Source organism: Fomitiporia mediterranea (assembly GCF_000271605.1).
Source record: "Fomitiporia mediterranea MF3/22 unplaced genomic scaffold FOMMEscaffold_1, whole genome shotgun sequence".
Classification (NCBI taxonomy): Eukaryota; Fungi; Basidiomycota; class Agaricomycetes; order Hymenochaetales; family Hymenochaetaceae; genus Fomitiporia; species Fomitiporia mediterranea.
The window spans coordinates 6,128,036-6,154,274 of NW_006760386.1; the positions used below are offsets into that span (position 1 = coordinate 6,128,036).

General features: G+C 41.9%; 9 protein-coding genes across 9 annotated transcripts; 5 read left to right on the top strand and 4 right to left on the bottom strand.

Moving 5' to 3' along the window:
• Positions 1-8,208: 8,208 nt before the first annotated feature.
• On the top strand, positions 8,209-8,781 carry FOMMEDRAFT_150925 (uncharacterized protein; the record flags this gene model as incomplete). The annotated part of the gene is made up of 4 exons (XM_007262096.1): positions 8,209-8,327; positions 8,466-8,498; positions 8,561-8,630; positions 8,680-8,781. 4 exons carry the CDS (start codon positions 8,209-8,211, stop codon positions 8,779-8,781), a joined length of 324 nt encoding a protein of 107 aa, XP_007262158.1.
• Positions 8,782-9,359: 578 nt separating this feature from the next.
• Positions 9,360-11,404, bottom strand: FOMMEDRAFT_73233 (mannose-1-phosphate guanylyltransferase; the record flags this gene model as incomplete). Its single annotated transcript, XM_007262097.1, has 4 exons — positions 9,360-9,550; positions 9,632-10,730; positions 10,795-10,884; positions 11,333-11,404. 4 exons carry the CDS (start codon positions 11,402-11,404, stop codon positions 9,360-9,362), a joined length of 1,452 nt encoding a protein of 483 aa, XP_007262159.1.
• A 567-nt stretch (positions 11,405-11,971) lies between these two features.
• On the top strand, positions 11,972-12,791 carry FOMMEDRAFT_150927 (uncharacterized protein; the record flags this gene model as incomplete). The annotated part of the gene is made up of 4 exons (XM_007262098.1): positions 11,972-12,083; positions 12,199-12,278; positions 12,340-12,468; positions 12,681-12,791. The coding sequence occupies 4 exons, from the start codon at positions 11,972-11,974 to the stop codon at positions 12,789-12,791; spliced, it is 432 nt and encodes a 143-aa protein (XP_007262160.1).
• A 48-nt stretch (positions 12,792-12,839) lies between these two features.
• FOMMEDRAFT_72951 (uncharacterized protein) lies at positions 12,840-12,992 on the bottom strand (the record flags this gene model as incomplete). The annotated part of the gene is made up of 1 exon (XM_007262099.1): positions 12,840-12,992. A coding segment is annotated over one exon (153 nt), but the record flags the coding sequence as incomplete, so codon positions are not given.
• Positions 12,993-14,314: 1,322 nt separating this feature from the next.
• Positions 14,315-16,199, top strand: FOMMEDRAFT_150929 (uncharacterized protein; the record flags this gene model as incomplete). The annotated part of the gene is made up of 7 exons (XM_007262100.1): positions 14,315-14,792; positions 14,848-14,954; positions 15,032-15,201; positions 15,260-15,700; positions 15,769-15,775; positions 15,825-16,112; positions 16,182-16,199. The coding sequence occupies 7 exons, from the start codon at positions 14,315-14,317 to the stop codon at positions 16,197-16,199; spliced, it is 1,509 nt and encodes a 502-aa protein (XP_007262162.1).
• Positions 16,200-17,724: 1,525 nt separating this feature from the next.
• Positions 17,725-17,962, bottom strand: FOMMEDRAFT_150930 (uncharacterized protein; the record flags this gene model as incomplete). Its single annotated transcript, XM_007262101.1, has 2 exons — positions 17,725-17,780; positions 17,833-17,962. 2 exons carry the CDS (start codon positions 17,960-17,962, stop codon positions 17,725-17,727), a joined length of 186 nt encoding a protein of 61 aa, XP_007262163.1.
• Positions 17,963-18,405: 443 nt separating this feature from the next.
• On the top strand, positions 18,406-20,604 carry FOMMEDRAFT_164903 (uncharacterized protein; the record flags this gene model as incomplete). Its single annotated transcript, XM_007262102.1, has 6 exons — positions 18,406-18,934; positions 18,987-19,341; positions 19,400-19,941; positions 20,009-20,277; positions 20,407-20,466; positions 20,530-20,604. Exons 1-6 carry the CDS (start codon positions 18,457-18,459, stop codon positions 20,602-20,604), a joined length of 1,779 nt encoding a protein of 592 aa, XP_007262164.1. The 5' UTR covers positions 18,406-18,456.
• A 616-nt stretch (positions 20,605-21,220) lies between these two features.
• Positions 21,221-22,740, bottom strand: FOMMEDRAFT_138163 (EF-hand). Its single transcript, XM_007262103.1, has 8 exons — positions 22,650-22,740; positions 22,407-22,591; positions 22,249-22,343; positions 22,144-22,184; positions 22,053-22,088; positions 21,882-21,997; positions 21,767-21,813; positions 21,221-21,694 (listed from the first exon to the last, which is right to left on the bottom strand). The coding sequence occupies exons 1-8, from the start codon at positions 22,656-22,658 to the stop codon at positions 21,501-21,503; spliced, it is 723 nt and encodes a 240-aa protein (XP_007262165.1). The 5' UTR covers positions 22,659-22,740; the 3' UTR covers positions 21,221-21,500.
• A 658-nt stretch (positions 22,741-23,398) lies between these two features.
• Positions 23,399-25,990, top strand: FOMMEDRAFT_138164 (general substrate transporter; the record flags this gene model as incomplete). The annotated part of the gene is made up of 14 exons (XM_007262104.1): positions 23,399-23,449; positions 23,533-23,725; positions 23,786-23,881; positions 24,084-24,183; positions 24,244-24,374; positions 24,429-24,619; positions 24,677-24,842; positions 24,897-25,073; positions 25,125-25,171; positions 25,226-25,284; positions 25,337-25,473; positions 25,536-25,581; positions 25,639-25,789; positions 25,857-25,990. 14 exons carry the CDS (start codon positions 23,399-23,401, stop codon positions 25,923-25,925), a joined length of 1,614 nt encoding a protein of 537 aa, XP_007262166.1. The 3' UTR covers positions 25,926-25,990.
• Between the last annotated feature and the right edge of the window lie 249 nt (positions 25,991-26,239).

Here is a 26,239-nt window from a genome sequence, read left to right on the forward strand (position 1 = left end):
AGGGTTACAGGCTAGCAAACAGAGAGTTAGCTAATCTTTGAAGGCACCTGTAATACTATTAAGGAATACTTTGTTCTAGTCTTCTTTTATAATTTCTTTCTTTAAGACTAGGAAGCTTACTATCTTCTAGAATTTGTACTAGTACTCTACAAACTCCTCTTAGTTCTGAATTTTAGTAACAGCCTATTGTTAGACCAGGATACAGAGATCATTCTTTGTATAGTAGTAATTACAGTTGAGAGACAAGTATAATTTAAGAATTGCTACTCAAGCAGCTTGCTAATCTGAGGCACTGTCTATAGATTTAAGAATTAAGACCTAGATCTTAGAATCAGATTGGTTAGTATAATATTTTACTCTCTAGATAAGCTGTTGATTAGAAAGTTAGAACTCATCTCTAATCATTTCTACTTCTTTAAGAAACTGAGACAGGTCCTATACATTGGTTCTGTTATAACAGAGATTATTATAGCTTGTTTAGTATAGTAGTAGGCTGGTCTGTCCTTAAATTGTAACTAGTAAGGTATTTAGAATGTTGGTTGTAGCTAGTAGAGCATTTAGAACATTAGTTAAGGCTGGCTAGTCACTCAGAGTACTAACTATAGTAGGCAAGCTGCTTGGATTATTCTGTAAGCTTATCTGTTAAGACTAGGAACTTATTAGATTGTTCTGTGTACTCAGAACTGTTAGAATGATTAAAAGTAGTAGAAATACTAGAGTGATTGTGTAGTCCTCTTCTTGAACAGACAGAACAGGAGACACAGAACAAGTAGAGTTGTGTATAGAGGTTGATAGAAACAAACTAGGGAACAAACTATAAAACATGAATAGTAAAGCTAAGCTAGATTGTTTAAGAGGTTGTACAGAAACCCTTTCAGAAACAGGACTGAGTGTGTAGGATACAGGTTGTAAGAGGTTACAGTCAACCAAATCTAATTCAGGTCCAGAATCTAATTCTTCTGTAATTGAGTTAGTATACTCTTAGTAGTACTACTACCTGTTGACTACTCAGCTTACTTAAGACACCTTAAGAAACCCCTCTTATAGTAGGCTCCAAAATGTCAATCTTAAGTACTAGTTAAAGTAGAAGAGGTCAGTTGAGTCTGTAAGGTACAGACACTAAGAGGGGTCAAGAGTGAGAAGGAATAGGTAGATCTGAGTAGAATGTACAAGTTCTAAAGGTGACAATTAATAAGACAAAAGTAGTACAGAATAATGAAGCTGTACTTTAGAACAATACAATACAAGACAAGACAAGGTAAGAGGGAACATTTACTAATGAGACTGTTAAACTACACACTAAGAGTTATAGTAGAGAGTAACTTGATTACTAGAAAGTACAAATTATATAAGAGTATTTATAGAAAATATGAGTCCTTTATAGCTACTAGTCCTTTGTAAACAAATCTACTACTGTCTCCTTTGTATTAACCTATTCAGAACTCTAGATCCAAGTCCCCTTTGTATTAATCAACCAACTGTCTGAAGGCTCAGAGTCTTGCCTTTATGAATTGGAACTGTAGTCTAGAACCCAACTAGTCTAAATTGAGCAACTAAGACTATTGTATAGGTAATAATAACATAATTAAAGGATTGCTAACATGAGGATGATACAACTTTAATACAACTGAGCCTTTCTGATTAGAATGTATTAGAACATACATGTTGTGTGAGTGTAACACTAGCCCTGTTTACTACTTAGTAGTTTGTCTGTAGTATTAAGTAAGAATAGTCTTAGCTAAGTTTACAGTTGAGAACATAGGTCTGTCCTTGTTAAAAGAGAGAGGTTAACAAGGAAATGTTAGTATATATACTTACTCTCTTAGACAATAAGACTGTATAAACTATACATTCCCTTTAGAACAAGTAGTAATTTATTAGAGAATGTTTTGAGTACTAGCTCTAAGTCCCTGTCCTCTTAGCTCCCTTCTCAGAATCCTCTCAGATTCAAACAATAGCTCTAGTAGATAGTAGATACACTAGTTTGTACATTAATAAGGCCTTTGTGTAGAAACACTACCTCCCTACTTAATATATTCTACTTCTCATCCTAGTATATAATATAGACAGAACTCTAAACTAGAATAGTTAGATTACTGAGTTTGTTCAACTATGAATAACTATTCAGGATTATAAGGAAAGTATTAAGTTCAGAGTTACTAACCTTAGAAAAACAGACATTTTTATTAGATTTGAATGGCTTAAGACTTACAACCCTACTATTAACTAGTTAGAGTAGACACTTACATTCAATCAGTGTTCTAAGTCTTATAGTTACCTTACACTACTGTTCTAAGTAGATACAGATGCTTCTAATGTTACTAACAGTTCTAATAAAGGTAACTAGTTGTTCTTTTAACTAGAATAGATATGTAGACACATATTTTAGTTGAGACAGAATAGTGTCAATCTAAAGAGTTTCTAAGATAGAACTAGTCTAGAACCTACTTAGAACAACTTAACTCTAGAATGTATATAGACTCAGCCTGTCAGATTTTGTCTAAGAGTTCTCTAAAGTCTTTAGTAAAGAGGAATTCAACTAGCTTCTTAAACATTACCTCTAAGACTATATAATTAAGTTGACTAAGGGTTTCTAACTTAATGATTGTAAGGTCTATCTACTTAATAGAGATGAGTAGGAAGTACCTAATGAGTTCCTTCAGGAAAATCTTTAGAACAGTCAGATCCAACCCTTAAAGTCCTCTATAGTTTCCCCTTTCTTCTTTGTCAAAAAGAAAGATAGAAAGCTTTGTCTAGTCTAGGATTATTATTACCTTAATAAGAGTACTGTCAAAAACAAGTACTTACTCTCTTTGATTCAGAAGCTTATTAATAAGATACATACATTTAGAGTTTTTACTAAGTTGAACATTTGATAGGAATATAATAACATTTGAATCTAAGACAGAAATGAGTAGAAGGCTACATTCTAAACTAATTACAAACTGTGCAAACTAACTATAATGTTCTTTAGACTAACTAACTTACTTATAATGTTCTAGTCATTCATGAATCACATTCTTACAGATCTGATTGACTCAGAGTATGTTAGTATGTATTTGGATAACATTCTGATCTTTACTCAGACAGTTGAGTACTACTACTAATTAATCTGAGCAGTTTTATAATAGCTCTAAGATAATAAACTGTTCCTCTAAGAAGCAAAGTGTTCTTTACACAGGAGTCAGTAGATTATCTAGGCTTTGTGATTGGTGGAGGAGAGGTCTGTATAGATCCAGTAAAGGTAACTATAGTTTAAAACTGGTTACAACCTTAGAACCTAAAACAGGTCTAAGTATTCCTTAGGTTTGTAAACTACTACTAATACTTAAAATGTTCTATAGTAATAGAATAATCAGGAGTAGTCTACATTTGAGTCCCTCAAGTAGGCTATTACTAGTAAGTCTATATTAGTAGTTTTAACAGTTGTAGACAAGTTCTGAGTCAAAGCTAACTCTTCTAACTTTATAAATAGAGTATTACTGTCTTAGTTTATTAACAGAAAGTAGTGTCTGATAGTGTTCTAATCAGAATCCCTCTCTGTAACAGAACAGAACTACTCTATTTATAATAAAGAACTCCTTACAATTGTCTATTCTCTAGAGGAGTAGTATTAATACCTTCTTAGTACTGTACAAAGTTCAAGATTTAGAGTGATCACCTTAATCTCTAATACTTTCAGGCACCTTAGAAGCTCAACTACTGTTAGACCTGTTAGATACTAAAACTGTAGAATTATAACTTTGTACTAACACACAAACTCAGAACACAAATAATGAAAGCCAATTTACTCTTAAGACAAGTAGATTATAAAAGGAGGGAGAATAATAATGAAAATCTTGTTCTCTTAAACAATTCCTGTTTTGTGTCTAAGACAATCTGAGAGATCCAACTTGAATCTAAGAATGTTGACTTTGTCACCTGTATATAGTAAGCTCTAAGACACACACAGGACTAGGTTGTAGTAAAGTAGTTAGAGAAGCAGGCTAGAAACTAGGAGGAGGATAAGGATAGACAGGTTTACTAGACAGGCTGACTGTATATTCTAAAGGATTAGAAGCTATAAGAGAACATTGTCTAAACTTATTATAACAATCTGACTGTAGAACATTTAGACTAATACAAAATGTAAAAACTCATTACTCAGAACTACTAGTAGCTAGGAATGTAGAGGGAAATCCTAAAGTACATGACTAGTTACAATACATACTAACAGACTAAGGCCTACTAGACAAGGGTTTAGACTCTCTTAAATTTGTATTAATTTCTAGATTACTCTTAGGAAGAAGTCTTAGTAGACCTAATTAGTAAGCTACTCAAGTCTTAAGGTTACAACACTACCTGTGTAATTGTTGACTGATTCTCTAAGTAAGTTTATATGATTCTAACCTAAACAGAACTCACTTCTAAAAATATAGTGTGTATCTATTAGAATCATGTTTTCTAGTTGTACAGACTCTCTCAGAAGCTTATTCACAATTATAGACTACAATTTGAGTTAAAATTCATACAGGACTTGTATACCCTTCTCAGAATTCAAGGGAACCCTTCTACTATATATTACTTACAGACTAATAGTTAGACTAAGTAAGTCAATCAGAAGATTAAGCTCTACCTCTAAATGTTTATTAATTATTAGTAGTCAGATTAGTCTGAATAGTTAGCTCTAGCAGAATTTGTACACAATAACTAGTAACACTCTATAATAGGACAGTCTCTATTCTTCCTTAACTATAAGAGACATCTGTATTAAGAGACAGTTCTAAGTTAGAACAGTAGTTCTGAATCTGTAACAGACTTTATAGAATAAATGTGTAAGACTAAGAAGGATGTATAAGCTCTCTTAGAAAAGGTAGTACAGGTTATAAAGTAGAACTACAATTGGAAGAGGTCTGTAGCTAAGAATTACTAACCTAGTGACAAAGTTATGTTAGAAGCTACTAATCTGACCACAGAGTGTCTAATAAAGAAATTAGACAACAAGCACTTTAAACCCTTTGTTATTAAGAAGAAGGTTAGTACCTTTACTTACAAACTTTAACTCCTAGCAACCTGAAAGTACATACACCTAGTGTTTAACAAGGTTCTGTTGTCTTAGTACTATAACCCAGGTTTTCCTTTACAACAAAGACCCTTACTACCTTTACCAGAACTCATTAGTTCTGAACTAGAATACAAAGTAGAGTATATAGTAAATACTAAGTTAGTATACAGAAAGCTTAAGTTTCTTGTCTACTAGAAAGGGTACCTGGTTAAAGAATATACTTGAGAACCTACTAAGAATCTTACTTATACTACTAAGACAATCTAAGACTTTTATCAACTTTATCTAGATACTCTGTACTAACTCTGTCTTACAGATTTCTAAACCCTACTATTCTAACCTATGTCTGAACTACTAACCAAGCCTAATGTTTACTAATCAGAGTAATTAGTTTTAGAGAGAGGGTAATGTTACAGTTCTCTACTCTTATACTCTCAGTTTTACAGGTTCTACACTCTTTTATACTAGAACTTAGGACTTCTGTCTCTTGAGTGTACTATTTATAGACTATATGTAAACTGACTCTTCTTATAACTCCTACTACCACCCCTCTTTCTTTATTATTCTGTTCTTTTAACTATCCCTTTATTCCTTGTTCATTCTATAGTCTCTTACCCTTTGTCTATCCCTTCATTCTTTGTACATTTATCTTTGACCTTTCCTTCCTTTATTCTTTATAGCTCATCATTCTTAGTAGCTCACCATTCCCTGAGTACTCTTGTGTAGCTTAGTATATATAAGTATACAAGATTAGACTAGTCCTATAGTCTTGATCTTATTTACTCTAAGTAGTTCTATACTCTTAGACTCACTCTATATACTCTACACTTGTCTTACTCTCTCTTCTACCTGTTCTACAAGTTCTGACTACATTCTAGTACTTGTGTTCTGTATTTCTGTTGTGTAGGATAGTTGTAGCCTGGGTCCCCTTACTAAGCCTTAAGGTCCTCTCTATACTGTTACTAACAACAGTTTAATAGGTTGATACTCAGATTTGGGTTTTCTAATATAAAACATATCTTAAACTTGTTCCATAACTGTAATAGTACTACTGTATTCAGAAGGGGTTATAGTGTAAATAGCTACTCAATACATAGTGTCTGTAGGTTTTAAATTGTCTACTACTAGTTGTACATATATCTAGTCTAGTTTATTAAGTACTTGTCCAAAGTTTTTAACATGATTATTACATTTAAATAGTAAAGACTCATCATATACTTTATGTGTAACTGTATAAGGGTTGAAGCATTCTTCTAATCCACTCATAAGAGTTTTAATCAATGTTCTAGTATGTATAAAGTTAGTCATTATATGATCCACTACTTTATCAATTATTAATGTATAAATTATATACACAACCTTTATGTCTTTAGGCTTTAGTTCATTTGTAAACAAGTGTATATAGCCTGTTACTGTAATAGTAGAGTTAATCTGATACTTCCATATTTTGAATCCAGATGTGTCTTTTAGTTGTGTAATATTGTGTCCAAAGTGTTTAGAAACATTGGCAGGTTTGTAGTAAGTAGGATTTGTCCTGCTTGTCTGTTCCAGGGTTGTAGATGGATTTGTTTCAGTTCTAGTCAATGTATGTGTATTGTGAGTACTTAGTGAGTCTATCATAGATGCATAGTATTAATACAAAGTAGTATAGTATAGTCTTGTAGTAGTAATATAAAGTGTTAAGTAGAGAGTACAAGGCTTATAACCTGTTAGAATGTGTATTCTTAAGTTGTCACACAAGTAATGAGGGCATAGACCCTGATAATAATATGTATTTAGTTAATAAGTTGTTTGTTTTTATGTTATTTGTCTGTCTGTATGTCTTAAATATCTAATGTCTCATTATCTCATATCTGATACATGTCTTGTATTGTGTATCTGATACATGTTTCTTAGTTCTGTGTCTGTTCTGTTAATTCTGTGTCTGTTCTGTTTGTATGTGTATTAATTGTTTTACTAATACTGTAGTGTCTGTAATTGTATCATCAATCATAATACATGTTAACACTATAGTAAGAGGTGTAATTCCTGTACAGAAATCCATAACAAACCTGTTCCATACTCTGACACAGTTCTCAAACTCAAGTGTAACAGTAAAATCTCCCTTATAGTTGAGAGTATAATGTAGTTCTGTAACAAAGAGATATAGAATCTTCTAGTATAACATAAAGCAGATATGTCAAGGATGTAACACTCTAAAAGATCCAAAGATATAGGATTGATCAGTATAGTAAGAGTCATAATTGTACAAGAATAAAAGGTCTGTATAAGTTACAGAAATCACAAGAGTATTACAGTGTGTGAGATCCATAGTGACACTGGTAATATTGACAGATCAATTGCTACAACTATCAGAGACAACCTTCACATTGTAATACTGTTAAGGAAATAACTGATCACCTTTATAGATCTCAAGTTAGGTAACTAGGCAGCAAATAATTTCTGTATAGTATGTAGTTGTAAGGTCTAGAAAGAGAGATATTCTTGATCAAACTATTAACATTACAGAAGTCTAAAGAACTGGAGTCAATCATGATATCAAACACAGAAAGCTTTGAGAGTACAACTGGTAGCCATGTAGAGCTTATATATACTTGATGTTTGACAATATTAATAATTCATGAGTGTGATGCATAACCCTTAAAGTTGCTTGTGCAACTCTAAGAAGTCCAATAACTCTGCTAGATAAAATTTGTTATACTTTAAAGTAAAGTAGACAAAGGTTTTGCAGATGATTGGTTATGAACAACATCTCTAATTATTAACATTTGGAGACAAAGTGTAGTAATGTCTGTGTAAAACATTTGAGAGAGAGTAGTGTCAATATACAGAGTACACAGATTCAAAAGTCAGCCCCTAAAGATGCAAGAACAGTCTACAAGTACTACAGGTTAATATGTACTTACAATGTCCAACTCTTTAACATGAGGAAGTAATGAAAAAATTGTCTCTATTGAACAGTCAAAGTCCTAGCCTATTTCCAGACAGACCCTCAGAGAGTAAAGGCCACCATGTTGAGCAACGTTGAGAATTTTATCGGGATTCCAAAAAGATCAAATCTAGTGCTTACTCCACATTAATATTGATTGCAAACCCGTGACAATCCGGTAAAAGTGTTTACAGACGTGTAATAGCTTCACAGTCCTCCTAATATCAGTGGCAGCATGAAAGAGTATATCCTCAAGTATTTCGTCCGGGAGTATATCCGCTGGGAGTATAACGAGCTCAGTCTGTTCGTGAAACTGCATAGTGCAGACATTGGACAGTACATTGACATAACGGAGTTTGTTCGATCTCGGAAAGCGTTTTCGGATACGCCGAAAAATTTTCATTGTATAGGATCTATACGCATTGCGATCTTCCACACTAAATGATAGATGTCAGAGTCATTCATTGCCTGAGTCAGCTGAAAGCGTATAAGGGCGTATTTCAACTCGAACTCACAAAGAATCCAGTATGTTCCTCCTCGTGTCAATCAATACTTTTTGGCAGTCGGGCATTGATTCTTTTCCACAGGGGGATGCAAGATGTAGGAATGAAAGTACTTCGCGTTTGGCTTGATGGACAATCCACAGCAACAACAAAGGTACGAATCGAGGCGAGGCGTAGATTATCGACTGACTTGGACCTGCTAGGGAACAACCATCACAGAATATCCTTCGCTGGAACCCAACCAGATCGGCGTGTTCAACGATAAAACTCTTGTCGTCGTGAGTGCTTGTTCAAACATTGATTGAGTGATTCACCTCTCGACTCACAAGTATCACCCCTTGATCATGGATGTCACGTGCAAATACTCTAGCAACATGGATGCTAAAATCGTAAAAATGCAAAAGCAATATCAATCAGATAAAACAAAAACCGTCTGTTGTCCTAAATAAATACTATCTGCCCTGTCCACTACGCATGCATTTGTATGCTTGTGTGTGTCTCTGTGGTATGAAATAAAAATAAAATGAGATGTGGTGCAAAATAAGACAAGTAAAACAGCAAAGCAATAGACAAGGAAAAAAAAACATACATGCAAGAATTGACGAAAAAGAAAGGTATGTGCAAATCGAAAAAGGAGAAGAACAGAGCGGGGGCGAATAATTCAACGAGGAAAGATAAGTCCGATCATAATGCACAGTACGAGTACCAATTGAAATATAATAAAGACAAAGAGACGAGTTCGTTCATCACTCGAGAAACAAAGCCCAACGTTGAATCTGTCAAGAGCAAAACACACAGCATAAAACAGTCTCCAAATAGCGCCCAAAACAGATACGACTAAACCAAACCACGATAGATCACCCGAGCATTGCATCGTATCGCGTCATAGCAAGGTCTTCCACCCATTGTCTTTGGCGCGTTTCACGAGTCGCTTCACTTCTTGCGATCGCGCACGCGTCGTGACCATCAACGCATCAGGCATATCGACGATAACAAGATCGTCCACACCCAAACATGCGACAAGTCGTCCAGAACCTGGGACAACGATCCCACCTGCGACTTGTTCTGCCAAAACTATACAATAACATCAATATAGTCAGAAAAGTGCAGAAAAGACTTGTGACGGCTGTGAAATATTAAGCAGATGAAACATACCGAGACTTGAGTCACCAAGTACTTTTGGTTGATTGGCTTCTGCAGGAAGCCTTTCCGACAAAGACGAGAAGTCTCCGACGTCATCCCACCCGAAGGTCGCAGGTACAACAGCAACACGTCCTTCCGAAGCTGCGGGCTCCGCAACAGCATTATCAATCGGAATCTTCTCCAGCCCGGGCCAGATTTCCTCAAGCACCTCCCTTCTCTTCTCCTCGTCATCCCAACACTCTGCGATTCGCGATAGCCCCTCAGCTATTTCTGGCTTGTACTCTCGAAGGAGGTCCATGAGAAGCGCAGCACGCGTGACGAACATACCCGCATTCCAGCGGTACGAGCCCGTAGCGAGGTACGTCGCTGCAGTGCGTGCATCCGGTTTCTCTTTGAAACTTCCCACGAGTCGTGCATTCGGTGCATTTGGCAGCTGCAAAGATTCCCCTAGACGGACATATCCGAACGCTGTAGCAGGATGACTTGGTGCAATTCCAATTGTCACGAGATAACCCGAACGGGCGACCTCGACTGCCTCGGCGACGGCAGACAGGAACGCGTCCGTGCCTGAAATCATATGGTCCGCGGCGAAGGAACCGATCACAGCATCCGGATCTCGTCGTGCAAGCACAGCAGCAGCAAGCCCGATGGCGGCCATCGAGTCCTTCGGGCCCGGCTCAATAAACAAATTATTCACCGCAAGGTCTGGAATCTGCTCCCGAATCGACTGCGCGTGTGCCGGGCCGGCAACAACCGTCGTGCGTGCGGCAGACGCAAGTGGCAAGAGACGATCCCATGTCGACTGGAGAAGTGATCTTCCGCATAAGTTGACATCTAGTAAGAACTTTGGATGGTTCTCGCGTGAGAGCGGCCAGAGGCGTGTTCCTGCGCCACCAGCAGGGATGACGACGTAGAAGCCCGGGATTTCACGATCGGCGTGGGGATACGAAACTAAAGCTCTGTCACCGAGTGGAGAAGGAACGCAGAGAAGAGGAGGCGAGGGAATCCGGTGGGCTGGAATTGCGCTTAGGAAGGGTGATTTGTTGCGGAGTTTCGGCGAGCCTGGAGGGGGTGTGTGAAGCCCATTGCCGTTGTAGTGGAAGTACCCGTTCTGATGGCCATTCTAAAGCAGCGATTAATTACTTTTAAGACGTCCAATTTATGATTGTGCCTACCGTTGAAGCATCCTTTACGAGCCGTTCAAGGTTGGCGTTGGCAATGCGGAGTTCGTTACATTGTTGGCGCAGTTCTGCAATCTCGCTGTGCTATTTAGGGAGAATGGCATGAGCAAAGGAATCGCGGAGCTGCTAGACAAGGGAGATAGAATAGACACTGCGGAACAGACAAGGCTGCTTCGTCTTTCTGGCAGCGATGTCTGCACATGGCATCGGAGCCGAAGATGCTTCTATCTTGCCTGTATTATAGGATCTGCTATCTAGAGAAGCCAGCATATGACTTCCTGTCCCAGACAAGACGACATCTCGTGGAAAGCCGAGTATGGACTCCTTGCATCTCGTGTCAGCCGAGAGACCTAAACTACACCATCCGGCAGCTGTATTTCCCTTCACGCTTCCGATCACGGCTTCTGCACAGTATACCAACGTCATACCTGTCACCATCGTAGACGAGAATGTGTGCCACAGCGCGGCCCGTATCCAGCATGCTCCGAGATGCCTAACCGACAAACTCACAGTACTACAGACAGAAACTCACCGACTTCTGAACAGTGTCCATGATCTTTTCGAACATGGCCTCAACGCTCGGCGGAGCAGTTGAGCGCGCCATGGTGTGCTTGGTCGTAGGTGAGAAGCCAAGGCTGGGAGAGGAGGAGAAAGACATTGCGTAACAGAAAGCAATGTGGCAAAGTAATGCGACGATGACAGCAGGCAGGCGGAATGAAAAAAGAGTGTGGACGAAACTACAGTGCGTCGAACTGTGTGGGGGGTTAAATAGCAAAACAGAAACGAGCAGAGCAAAGAGTCAGGTGTCGCTCAGTTTGGCGGCCGGCGTTTGTGCGTGTGTGGCAAAAAATGAACGTGAAGCAAGGTAACGGGATGCGCCTCCCGTCAAGACTCAATTCGATCCTTTCGGATGCACTCCATTTTTAGCCCCTCAAGAAGCGAATGTGACTTCTCCAGCTATTCTATTTTCTACTTTCTTCCTATTTTCTCCGCTGTCTTACCAAGAATAATGCACTCCTCTCTCTTCCATGCGCACAAAATATTGCTTGCATGCCTCGGACTCATGCGCAGCCCGTGTTTCATCCCGTTGCAACAAACATCATTTACCTTCTCCTAAGCGACAAGCACAGCTTTTGTTGACGTGTCCTCTCTCGTTTATTTTAATTTTCTCATGTCGGCTCTCGCGGGAGCTGCGTTTGTGCATGGGCCGTGTACATCTCCTCTCGCTTCGGGGAGGTCCGCAGTTAGTCCTGAGAATGAGACACGCAGCGCGATTTCCGCCGGTTTGATACTACGGAGACCAAAACGATTCCTAAATTTATAACGATATCCACTTTACTTTGGAGCCTTACTCCTCATTTATTGACTGATTGCAACCTGCTTGTTAATACAATGTAGCACTACCCACGTCTCCGACAAAATATCCGAGAAACAGGCTTTTTCGTTCGAGATGTTTTTCTCCACCGAAGGCTACTTCGGTAACGATTGAGGTCATGATACCACACTACCACACACTAATGCAAATATGTCATTGCACAGAAGATCAGTGAAATGTTCCGTCCTGATCCTCGAGGAATCAAGGTGGTTACCAACACATCCATTATTCTTAGCATCCGCATTCGTGTCAACGTGGATCCACGCATAACAATTTCGATTTTCTGGGGGGATGTATGCATGCTTACATCATGTACGGATGCAATATCATTTTCATTTCTTTGGATTGGAAGATTTCAATGCGCGAGGAACATAATTCGGATTGGTAGTAATCTGATGAGTGACGAGGAATTGACTGTAATCAACCCGCTACTCATCTGGATCCACGCGTTGAACAGTTACAGATAAAAAGAAGTACCAGATAAGGTTCAAGTTTTTCGACGTAGGTTCGAGGTGACGTTAAGAGAGAGGATAGGAACGTTGAAGATGCGATCCATGGGATACTTCACAGCACGTATGATTTCAAGAAGAAAAACAAAACTGAGAGACGGCTTTAATTACAGATCACATCCACTACAAGAAGCTCACGATACCAGAACCAACAATCAAGGCACAGACAAGACCGTATGCATTAACGTATCGTAGTTCATCTGGACCCATGCTCTGCGTTGAGTATCAAGATGATGGAAGGGCTCAGTAAGCTTGATCACAATGCAGGCATGGACAAAGCAATCAAACGCAACGTCAGGAGGCAGTCCTGGGCCACAGCAATTCGTTGACTCAGTAGCTGCAACATCTACCCCGATGGGTAAATTTGTCAGCAATAGTGGACCTTACCACCACAGAAAGGGAAATGAAGTCTGGCTAGCTGTAATTTGCAAGAAGTAAGTATTAAGTTGTAGTGACAAGTTATATCCGAGCAGACAAGGGGAAGGAAATTATAGAGACGACGCAGACGCATGATTGATGGGAGATGCAATTCCGAATTGTCTCCCCCTGTCGAAGTAACGGAAGACATTCTGTCAGTCCATGAATGTACTTTCAGAGTCCAGCGAACTGGGATCGCACGTAAACAGCGTTTCAGGCCTTAACCCTCATCGCATATACCCACCTCATTGAATCCAATTGTGCCACTTCTGTCCGTATCCTTTGTATGGACTCAAAGATCTGTTACGAGGGTAAGAATAACAATGTGTGCAAGAAGATAGTCATCACCGGCTTGGCATTATCGAGAGCAAAATTTTGTTATCGCGAGAACATCACTGTAATAACAGCCCATAATGTGCACGTCGTTAAATGCACCTACGTGTCGCATCGCCATTAATCAAACACTGCTGCATGTCAGATGCAATTTCAGCACCATTATTATCAGTCTCGACAGATGTGAATCATTGTCAGACTCATTGTGTTCGCAGATAATTATGCCAGTTGGGCCTATATAATCAAGCGAGACAAGGCAAAATGCACTGTGGTTCCGCGCCAGGCGGTCGGTAGGCTTCTAGGGTGCCTGACTGAGAAGCCGCTAGGTCCACCACCTGGAGGCTTATCCGCCTCCGCCATAGCCTGGAGAATCAGTGGAGATACATCTTGATAGGCAGAATACTGAAAAAGTTCAGGTCAGAGAAACATACTCTCTGAACAACCACTAGATAAAGCTTGCGTAGGACATTCCGTGTGTGCTTAATTGAGTTGAGTTGGATAATTAGATCACCAGAAAGATGGCCGCAGACGGGCGCTCGTTCATCGCCTGAAATGTGAGATTTGCTATCCAGAGAAGCCAGTATATGAGTTGTTGTACCAGACAATGAGCCACCTCGTGAAAAGCCAACGTAATTCCATTGCATCCCGTGTCAACCGTAGGATATTGCATATCGGAGAGTAAATTGTGTGATGATGGCAGCAGGCGACCTTTATCCCTCATGTCGAATCGTTTACTTAAAGTTATGTACAATGGGCACATAGATTTACACCTATTACCTATTTTGGCATGCAAGCCGCGGCTTAGTAACGGGTTGTGAGACTATCCTGGACTGCTCCAACACTCGTGTCTTTCCAATTAGCAACACTCCGCTCAGCATACATGAAGCCTCTGAAAAAATCTCTCTTGAAAGCTGGTGCTGAGCCAGTCATGCCAAACAATGCCGACTCAGACAATAGCCTGGCTTCTCTCTACCTCATCGCTTGGAAAGCCAGAGATCCTGGAGGCGTTTTTCACAAATTCCCAATTACTCGTGACGACGATGCCAATCGTGTGCCGCTATCCTTACCCGATTCAGTCACTGCCCTGTCATGGACCGTTGAGGGTTCTACTCCAGATATTTTGGAAGCCAACTTTCAATGCACTGCAGTTTACATCAGGGAGGAGTATACGGTCATGCTGTCTGCGCTCTTAAAGGCTCTCCATAAATCCGGAGGCGATGCATTTGGATATGATAGAATCGATGCCAAAGCATTCCAAGATAAATTTCCCCCTGTCAACCCATTCGAGAAAATGCAGGTCCAGAAGGTTACCGCGTGCAAAGCACCTTGCATTGTTGTCACCAGAACCCCGGGAATTGGTGAACTGCTTTCAAGGTTGTTTTCTGTTATGTGCATTATTTATCATATTTGTAGGGAAGAGCCTATTCTTGTACTATATACTTGCCTTGCGTCTCCTTGCGCAGAAGTCGACTGTCCTGCTTTACAAGCAAGGATATTGCCTCATTTTCCATGAATGTGGAGTATACTCCACAACGCTTGATCAAATGTGTACAGTGGTTAATCTCTTGCCGATGGAAACTTGGTTTTTGTTCGACAGCAACGAAGGCGTCTGTCGCCCACCTCATTTCCTAGAGGGGAATGTAGAACTACGCCTCGGCTCATTGTTGTCGCAACATCACCAAGGATAGAACGGATGACGTTTAACAAGGACCCAAATAGTCCTCGACTTTGGATGCATCCTTTTAAAGAGAAAGAGCTCTACGAAGCGTAAGTACATAATACTCATTATAATTTCGAATAGTGATAACATACCATGGTTCTACAGGATGGGTATGCAACTCAGGCGGCTGAAGGAAATACAATTACGAGCCTTTTTTGATAAATTCGGCCCTGTTGCGCGTGAAGCGTTCCAATTCTCTCGGAATCTAGATGGTTACGAAAATATTATTCTATTTGAACTTGGCTTTACTTCGCTAGAAAGTCTTCAACATCGCATTGGCCAGGTGGTCTATGGTCATTCCGATAGCGGTTTGTCTCATAAAATGCTTGCTACTTACCCTACGGATGACAGTGATCATACCGATTTCAATGTTGCGATTCCTACGAAGAAACTTGCAGATTTGGTTTTTAGTCGCCTTATGGTACACAATATGCAAGAAGCTAGGACGGTTTGCAGTATATTCCTCCGATTCCAGAAGTCAAGGGCTGTTGCTAGCTACCTGCTGGAACCATTCACCTTAAAGGTTCTTCCGGATGGTGATCAATGGTCCATGACAAAGATGGATAGAACTGATGCACCAGCAAAAAATACACATTGGAAATTCAACCCCGCAGGCGAGAAGTATGTCCTTCGCATTGGCCACATAGGAATTTTTTACCAGAAACTTTAGGGTGACCCTGATGCACCGGTGTCAGAGACCTTTGATCTCGTAGGTTATCAGTATCTTGAGAAGGACAGACCTCCGCCACAGGAGGTTGGATTTTATGTACCAACTGCAGCAAGTCAGCCCACCTTCGACGCAGTTGCGCGTGTCAACGACGCAGCCAACCCTTTTGTCATTTTCCAAATGACGTGCGACAAAAGTCATAAAATTAACTCTATTGGTCTGAACTGGGTGGGACAAGGTAAAGTGGACATCATAGTTGTCACAAGCTGGGATGGTGGGGAAGATATAGAGGTGCCCAAACAAGTAGTAGGTAAAGTGGCAGGTATATATCGATTGATATTGTTTACGAGCCTCTGGTAGTCCCGTCGACCGCGGTAATACCGTTGTATCACCTTAAGTACATTGGAAATGCAGACAGTAGTTAAGCGTGCATGAAAAGAGCGTGGATGGATGGCGTCGAACGTGTCGGCCGAATAGCAAAACAGAAAAGAGCAGAGCCAGAGTCAGGTGTCGCACAGAGTCCGACTCACGCAGCAATAACTCCTGATTTTGTAAACGCAATTACTTTTTTTTTAGAGCCTTGTCTCTCATTTATTGACTGAATGTATCTTCTTTATTACTATAATGTGGTGCAGCTCCGGTATAATACCCGGGAAATTACTTTGGTAACGATTGAGATCATAATACCCCATGCCAATGCGAAAATATGACATTACACAGAAGATCAGTGAAAGTTTCTGTCCTGATCCTGGAGAAGTCAAATTGGTCACCAATATCCAGTGTTTGCAAGATCCATGGATGACAATCCTAATCATCCAACTACCTTCTGTACACACACTCGCGTTATGCCTGCTCATGCAACACTATCAGAATTGGAATGTTCAATGCACAGGAAATCCAGGCTCAGTTGTATTAATTAAGAAGAGATTGACTGTAATCAAGCAGATATACACTCGAAACTCACGAGTTGAGCAGTGACAAGAAAAATGGTATCGAATAAGCTTGGAATTTTCCGACGTGGGTTTAATGAAACATTAAGAAGAAGGGTAGAAACATTAAAGATTCAACCGTTAGATATTTTACAGTAAATGTGGTAAAATAGAAAACTCTGATTGGAAGCACGTTTTCTTACGGAAGATTCACTGTACAAGCCCACGGTATGACAATCAAGGCGCAGGCAGGACGGCATGCATGAACGTAACGTAGTTCATCTGGACCCATTCACCATGTCGAGTGTCGAGACGTTGGAAGGACTCAGTGAGCTACTTGATCACGACGCGAGCACAGACAACGCAATCAGATATGATTCCAGGAGGCGGTCCTGGGCCACGATGGTCCGTTGGCTCGGTAACTACAACATCTACCCGGACGGGTAGAACTCGTCAGCAACAGTGGATCAGATCACAGAAAGATATAAAAATTCGGCTAAAAGTACTTTGTAAGGAGAAGATGCATAAGTTGACAAGATGTATCTGAGTAGAAAATAATTAGGAGACTGTTAGAGTGGTTAATATAAATCCGGATTGTCTTAAAGCATTATTGAGCTCCTAGCCGTCTATGATTCCTACTAAGCGATCTTTGTCAAGACGCCCTGTCAGTCCTTGATGTACTTCCACAAGCCAACAAACGAGACTGCACGTAGTCAGCATTATATGCTTTGATCTTAGACGCTTATGCACACCTCATTGAGCCTAATAGTAGCACTTCTATCCGTATTCTTGGCATGGATTCAACAATATATGCGCACGAAGATGGTCATCAAGAGCTTGACAGTATCGAGATCAAAAGGTGGTCTTTTATATTGCAAGAACATCATTCAACAACAGCCCACAGCGTACACCTCGTAAATCTTGCTCTCGGGTCCAATCGCCAGCAATGAAGCGTTGCTACAGTTCAGAGGCAGCTAATTACCACTACTATGACGTGGACCATCGCGAAAGTCTTTGTTTTCGTGCATGACTGTGTTAGTTAGGCGCATATAGTCAAGTAAGACACATAAAAGGGCACTGACCTGTTCCGGACGGTGGACCATTAGGACCTCCGGCTAAGGATCCACCTGGACCACCACCTGGAGGTCCATATCCGCGTCCGCCGTACTCTGTGGAGAGGATGTCCGTAATCACCCCCGCCAGGAGATGCATCTCTTAAGCCAGAATACTGCAAGGGTTCAGGTGAGAGAAACATACTCCGCACAAGCACACGAGATTAAGCCCCTGTAGGACATTCCCTATGTCTTGAATCGAGTCGAGTTGGGTGATGATCAGAAAGATGTCTCAAACACGTCAAGGCCATAAGACGACGGGTTCTCGTTCATCGCCTGTAATATTAGATTTGCCATCCAGAGTATATGAGTTCTTGTTCCAGACAGGACGACATCTTGTGGAAAGCCAAAAATCATTCCCTTGCATTCCGTGTCAGTCGAAGGAAATTGTGAAACGTTGAGCAAAATGGCAGCAGGCCGACGTTAAACCATTTATAGATTTACTCCTATTGCCTATTTTGGCATGCCATTCGCGGATATGAGCGTACAGCTTGTTAATGGGTTGTCTCACCCCATCATGCCGGACAGCTCCTGTACTTGCACAACACTCATAGCTAGACACTGTTGGCAATTTTTTTCTAGGCCTAGGCAGAGATGAAGCCTCTGAAACGATCTCTCCTAAAAGCTGGTGCTGAGCCAGTCATACCAAACAATGCTGACTCGGATCACAGCCTGGCTTCTCTATACTTCATCACCTGGAAAGACAGGGACCCGGGAAGTGTTTTTCACAAATTTCCAATTGCTCGTGACGACGATGCCAATCGTGTGCCACTAACCTTACCCGATTCAGTCCCTGCCCTGTCATGGACCATCAAGGGTTCTATTCCGTATATTTTGGAAACCAGCTTTATGTGCAACGCAATTTACATTAGGGAGGAGTACCCCGTCATGCTGTCTGCTCTCTTCAAGGCACTCTATGATTTTGGAGGTGATGCATTTGGATATCATCGAATCGACGTCAAAACACACCAGGATGAATTTCCTCCTGTCAACCCGTTTGGGAAAATGCAGGTCCGAAAGGTTCCGTTGGCCAAAGCACCTTTTATTGTTGTCACCGGAACACCAGGAATTGGTGAGTTGCTTTCAAGGTTGCTTTCGGTGTGCATTGTTTATTATTTTTGCAGGGAAGAGCATGTTCCTGTACTACAGTCTCGCTTTGCGTCTCCTTGTACAGAAGTCAACTGTCCTGCTTTATAGGAAAGGACGGTGCCTTATTTTCCATGAATGTGGAATATATTCCATGACGCTTGATCAACTGGATACTGTGGTTGGTCTCTTGCCGATGGAAACTTGGTTTTTGGTCGATAGCAATGAAGACGTCGTTAGCCCACCTGATTTCCTCATCGCACAGTGCAGAACTACTCCTCGACTCATTGTTGTTGCAGCGTCGCCAAGAATAGAACAGTTGGAGTTTACGGACGACTTTAATGCTCCTCAACTCTGGATGTATCCATTTAAAGAGAAAGAGCTCTACGAATCGTAAGTCACTAATACTCATCATAATTCTACTACTAGCCACATACTATGGTTTCTACAGGATGGGTATGCAGCTCAGGCGGCAGAAAGAAATTCAACTACAAGCCTTTTATGAGAAATTCGGTCCCATTGCACGCGAAGCGTTCCAATTTTCTGGAAACCTGGACGGTTACGAAGATATCATTCTACGTGAACTTGGCTCTACTTCGTTGAAGAGCCTTCCAGACGTAATTTGCTGGGCAGCCAGTGGTAATTGTGAAGGCGGTTGGTCCCACAGGGTGCTTGTTACTTACCCTAGGGATGACAGTGATCGTACTGAATTCAATATCACGATTCCGACGAAGAAATTTAGAGATTTGGTTCTTGGTCGCCTTATAGCACACACAGTGCAAGAAGCTAGGACGGCTTGCAGCTTATTCCTTTTAAACCAGAATACGAGGGCTGTTGTTGGCCATTTGTTGGGGCCAATCTCCTTAAGGATTCTTCTGGACGGTGGTCAGTGGTCCATGAGAAAGATGCATAGAACTGATGCACCACCGAAAAATACGCATTGGAAATTTAACCCCGCAAGCGAGGAGTATGTCCTTCGCATTGGACACACGGGTGTTTTTTTTGCAGATACTTCAGGGTAACCCTGATGTACCGGCCTCAAACAACATTAAATCTGTAGGTTATCAGAATTATGAAAAAGACAGTCCGCCGCCACAGGAGATCGGGTTGCATGTACCAGTTGCAGCAAATCAGCCCACCTTTGATGCGGTTGCGCGTGTCGACGACACGGTCAACCCTTTCGTCATTTTCCAAATGACGTGCACCAAAGCTCATAAACTTAGCTCTACTGGTCTGAACTGGGTGGGACAAGGTAAAGTGGACATCATAGTCGTCACAAGCTGGGATGGTGGAGAAGATATAGAGATACTCAAGCAAGAAGCAGATAAAGTGAGAGATGTATATTATTTGGTCTTGTTTACAAGGCCACGAACGTCCCTTTAACTGATAATGCTGTTGTAATTATGACCTGTACATCAGAAATTTAGTCAGTAATTGAACGTACATGAAAAAATATAGCGAACTGGCGTCGGGCATGTGGAGTTACTAGCAACACAGGAAGAACAGAGCCGGAATCAGGTGTTGCTCAGTTGGCTGCTGGCGTTTGTGTGTGAGCGGCCAAAATGAACGTGAAGCTACCAGTATGCACCTCCCGTCAAGATTCGATTGGATCCTTTTGGACCCACTCTGTTTTTAGGCCCTCGCCTCGAGGACTGAACGTCACTTCTCCAACTACTCTACTTCCGTCTTCTTCCTATTTTCTCTGCGGTCCTCCTACAACAAATAATAATGCAAGTAGCTCGTTCGTCCTACGCGCACAAGGTATCGTGTGTATTCACGCCTGCCTCAGATCCTTACGCAGGACGATTCCTGCCAGTCCGGTGTATGAGTCCTACTCACACAGCAGCGACTCCTAATTTTATAAATTCAATTTACTTTGTTTTTGAGCCTTATCTCTCATTTATTCACTGAATGTATCTTCTTTATTACTGTAATGTGGTGTCCTGCTCGGCTCCGACATAATTTCCGGGCGGGAAACAGGCTTTTTCCGTGCATCTTCTTGAAACTACTTCGGTAACGATTGAAACAATAATACCACACGCAGATGCGAAAATATATCATTGTACAGAAGATCGGTGAAGGGTTGTGTTCCAATCCTCGAGAGGGCAAGGTGGTCAACAAAAAACATCCAGTGCCAATGCTTGTATGGTCGGACTCGTATCAACGTGCATCCACGTTTGACAATCCCAATCATCCATATTGCCTTATGAATGAATGAGTGTATGTATGCATACTCACAATATGCCTGCATATGCAACACTTTCAGAATTGGAAGTTTTAATGCACAGTCAGAGCTGTGGTGATCTGAAATTGAGAAGAAATTGACTGCAATCAAGCAGATACACGAGTTGAATATCGACAAGAAAAAGAGTATTGAATAAGCTTGTGGTTTTTCGATGTAGATTTAATGAAAAAGTTAAGAGGAAGATGAACATGTTGAGGACACAACCTTTAGATACTTTACAGCAAATTTGGTGAAACAGAAAACTCTGGCTGGAAACACGTTTTTCTTACGGAACATTCATTGTAGAAGCTCATGATACGATGGCCGATTAAGGCGCAGACAAAACCGTATGCATGAACGTGTCGTAATTCATCTGGACCCATCCGCTACGCTGAGTGTCGAGGCGTTGGAAGGACTCAGTGAGCTGCTTGATCACGACGCAAGCGCGGACGAAGCGGTCAAACGTAATTCCAGGAGGCGGACCTGGGCCACGACGGTTTGTTGGCTCGGTAGCTACAACATCTACCCCAACGGGTAGAATTTCGTCAGCAACAACAAATCGCGCCACAGAAAGAGGATTGAATTTGGGCTAACCGTATTTTGCCAGGAGTAGATGCATAAGTTGCGGTGACAAGTTATACCTGAGCAGGAAAGAAGGCAGTTTGGGAAATCGTTGAAGACGAATGATTGTTAAATAAGAGATACAAACCCGAATTGTCTCAAGGCGTTGTCGAGTTCCTGGCCATCGATGGATCCTGAACGATCCCTGTCGAAGTGACGGAAGACACCCTGCCAGTCCTTGATGTACTTCCAGAGGCCAGCAAACTGAGATCACACGTAATCAGCACTATGGGAGATAATGTTCAGCGCATATACACACTTCATTGAATCCAATCGTGCCACTTCGATCGGTATCCTTCACACGCATTCAGCAAATTTGTGCATGAGGAGAAGAATAGCGGTGTGCTCACGAAGATAGTCATCAACAACTTGACAGTATCGAGATCGAAGGCTGTTATCGCAAGTAAATCACTTCAACAAAGGCCCGCAGCATGTACCCCGTAAATCGCACTTACGCGACCAATCGCCATTGATCAAACACTGCTGAAGCTCAGAAGCAGTTATCGCACCACTATTATCAGCATCGACGGACGTGAACCATTGCCAGAGCCTTTGTTTTCATGGATTGTCAAGTTAGTTGGGCGCATATAGTCAGTGAGACACGCAAACACACTGAGGGTCGGCGCCAGGCGGTGGTCCACTAGGACGTCCGGCTGAGAAGCCACCGGGTGCACCGCCTGGGAAACCACCAGGTCCACCACCTGGAGCTCCGTAACCGCCTCCGCCGTAGGCAGGGGGTGCACCAGGAGGAGGCGCGTAGCCACCACCACCAGGAGGTGCGTCCCTATAGCCAGAATACTGTAAGAGCTCGAGTCAGAAAGCGATGTTCGCTGTAAATACACGAGATAAAATTCACATAGGACATGCTCTGTGAGTTTAGCTGAGTTGGTCGATGATCGGATAGAGATGACTGTAGATGACGTTGAGCTTTTAAGACGACGAGCGCTGGTCCATCTTGCCCAAGACCACAAGACCAGTGCCGCTCGGCCGGCAATCTGCTGATTCTGCACGGACAGCGCACTGCTTTAGGGTATAGTTGCCTTTTTTGATCAAAGGCGGACCTGGCCAATGATCCTTTCACACACGATTATCTTGTCGATTACGGACAAAGATGTGAGGACTTTGACAGCTGAAAAGCTTTGTACTAGTCTTCCCATGAGGTCAATCCGCAGTGATGAGACCATTCAGAATCGGAAAGATTCCCAACACAACAATCCAGGTGAGTGTAATGCTGTATGTGGAGTAATGGCTTTGCAATTATCTTCCTTTATCCTTTCTATTCCATTCGAACGATAACTCCTGAAAAAAAATCTGGGGTCATTTCCAGGTAAAACTTGCAGGCTCACTCCATTGACTAAGGCTTGATTAATGTTGAATTCAAATTTTTGTCGATGAAAAGTAATCACGTGCGCATAAAAGTCATGTGACCTTGCAAGGCCTTTAATGCATTGGGGCGTTTGTTGCTCTCCTACCAAGCACAACTGTGTTGAGCTGATGCATACCAGCCTATTACTCGATCCTCGGCTGGAACTTTTATCTTGCAAGATTTCGAGTTTACATGGTAAGAGAAGCCCACGTCACGCGTTCGAACTTTGGCTGAATGACATGTCTAGTCGCGTCGCGATGACGGTTACGCAGTTCTTCCAACGGATGAACGTGTAAATACTTCGGAAAGGCATCCGTCTCGAATAGTCGACAATGGCATTTTCCAAGTTCATGATGGCACTAATGGAACACAGAGCTATTCTTATGCGTATGGCCCAGGTGGTGTGACAGGTCTGCGAAAGAACCCATACACATTAGCAAGTGCCGTGTTAGCGTCCTTTGGTGGTCTATTGTTTGGTTACGACCAAGGTGTCATCGCAAATGTGCTAGTGATGAGGGATTTTAGACAAAGATGGGCAATGACGGACTGGCAGGAAGGTTTCATGAGTTAGTACAGCGTCCACTAGACTAAGTAAAAAGCTTGAGAATAACCGCCCTTTTCGTTAGCCGCTATGCTTGAGATGGGTGCTCTGATAGGCGCTTTACTAGCTGGTGTCCTTGCAGACCGTTATTCCCGCAGACTTTCAATCCTTTCTGCTTGTGGTTCGTACCTCGTTTGACGTTTTCTTAGCCATTTCTGTTTGCATGATGTTTGAGGCATTTGGCTTTATGTGGCAACCCCACGCTGCAGAAACTTATCTCAGCTACCTTCGAGGCAATCGACTTTGGTCGTTGGTCTCGCATTGTCTGAACTTCTTTTTCGCATGTGCATCAGTAAACTCGAGGCTGACATTAGTCCGTCCAGTTGTGTGTGGTATTGGAAGCACGTTTCAATGCGCTGCTCAAAGCGTGCAACATTTAATTATTGGAAGGACAATAGGAGGGCTAGGCATCGGATCATTGAGGTTAGTTTTGATTCAAGTTATGGATCTTGTCTACTCTGACAATTTTGACTATTACTTCAGTATGCTTGCTCCATTGTACATGGCAGAGATAAGCCCGCCAGAGGTACGAGGTTCTCTCATGGCGCTTGAGCAATTTGCCATTGTTCTTGGGGTAGTCTTTGGATTTTGGATGGGTTTCGTTACACGTGAATGTATGTACAATAGAGTGTTAACTTATGACAGCTATATTCATTCCACATTCTTAGTGACTGGTGCAATTTCTTGGAGACTGCCCCTTGCCATTCAACTAATTCCGGCTCTTTATCTTGCAATTGGATGCATCTTCCTTCTACCATCTCCTCGGCTTCTGATCATCCAAGGCAAGGATGAAGAGGCATTAAAGACACTTGCTAAGCTCAGACTTCGAACTCTGGGGGAAGGACTGAATCTGTTGAAAGTAAGTTTCTGAAATATTTATACGGAATGTTGCACGCCTTGAACTCGTGAAACGTAGCTCGAATTTTTAGAGATGAAAGTCGAAGCTGAGTTTATCAAACGCGCTACGGCTTCTGCTGTTGGCAAGAGCCCTATCAATACCGAAATACATGGCTGGATGCGACTCTTCTCCCCTAAGTATGTCGATCGAACAATGGTCGGTGTAATCGTAATGTTTTTCCAACGTGTGTTTTTCGTATCCTCCCTCGGCGGCACTGTGTTGAAACACTGCAATTTAGAATGGAGCGGAATTAATGCTCTGATTTATTATGGTCCTCTTTTAATGGCGCGAATTGGTCTCGATGGTGATACTGCTGAACTTATCGGGAGTGGCGGCGTTGGAATCGTGCAATTCCTCGCCGTTGTACCAGCGATAATGTATATAGACCGCCTTGGTAGGAAGTTGTTGCTTCAATGTAAGTCTTCACTTCCATGGCATGAGTTTTGTTTAACTCATTGCGATCTAGGGGGAGGTCTTGTTATGGGAGCAGCACACCTTTGTATTGCATTGCTGGTGCGGCGTTCACAACCCCTACGGTTTTCTAATGGAAAAACTAATAGAACACAGGTTTATCATTACCATTCTAGCTGGGCATCGCATCACTTTGCCGCATGGGCAGCTGTGGGGTGCGATTTTCGTCGGATCATCTTAAATATATCCCGTTGAACAGTTTTGTAGATGTGTGTACCTCTTTACTGCAGCATACGGCTTCAGCATTGGACCTATCGCGTGGATCTTACCTTCTGAGGTTTTACCACTTTCTATAAGGAGTCGGGGCACCGCCGTCGCGACAGCGTCGAATTGGGTGAATAACTGTGCGAATGGTTGCTTGATCTCTATTTCCGTCGTGTAACTCATTCTTCTTTTTCTCTTCAAGTCATCATCGGACTCGTTACACCTCCCCTTTTATCTTTCTCACCTACGTAAGTGATTTTCATCCCATATATTTCATTTTTGCGTGTTATTCAGGATTAATATAGCGCTACGTTTGCTGTGTTCTCCATCGCATGCTTTGGCGCGGCCTTGTGGTCGCGGATGTACGTACCCGAGACCGCGGGTGTATCGCTAGAGGAAATCGACCAGCTCTTCAAGTCTGAGGCGGGGCGGGAAGATGCGGAGTTGAGACAAGAGGTACGTCGCTTTTGAGGAAAGGCAACTATACTAGCCCATTTCCTGACTATTTTCACCGTTGTTACAGATTGCGAGGGAAGTCGGGCTGGAGGCCTTGATCCAGGAGTTATCTGCTGATAACAATGGTGACAATTAAGCAGGTGGACTACATATACTAATATCGTACCATATTCTCATATAATCCAAGTACCTTCTAAACTTTCGACCATACAGTGAATTTGATAAATAAGCAAGACTTTGTCCAAAACCTTTTTTTTCGAGCAACAATATCATTTATTAGGATGGCGCTTACATTTACTTCCAGATCTTTCCCCAGCCACCTTGCAATGCCCGGCCATTGACAAGCACCGTGGGTGATAGAGTGCTGTTATGGTTGTAATTCGGTTCGGAAGGCGCGATCCGGAGGCTCCGACTTTGCATAAGTCCACCATCAACAACGATCTTCTAACC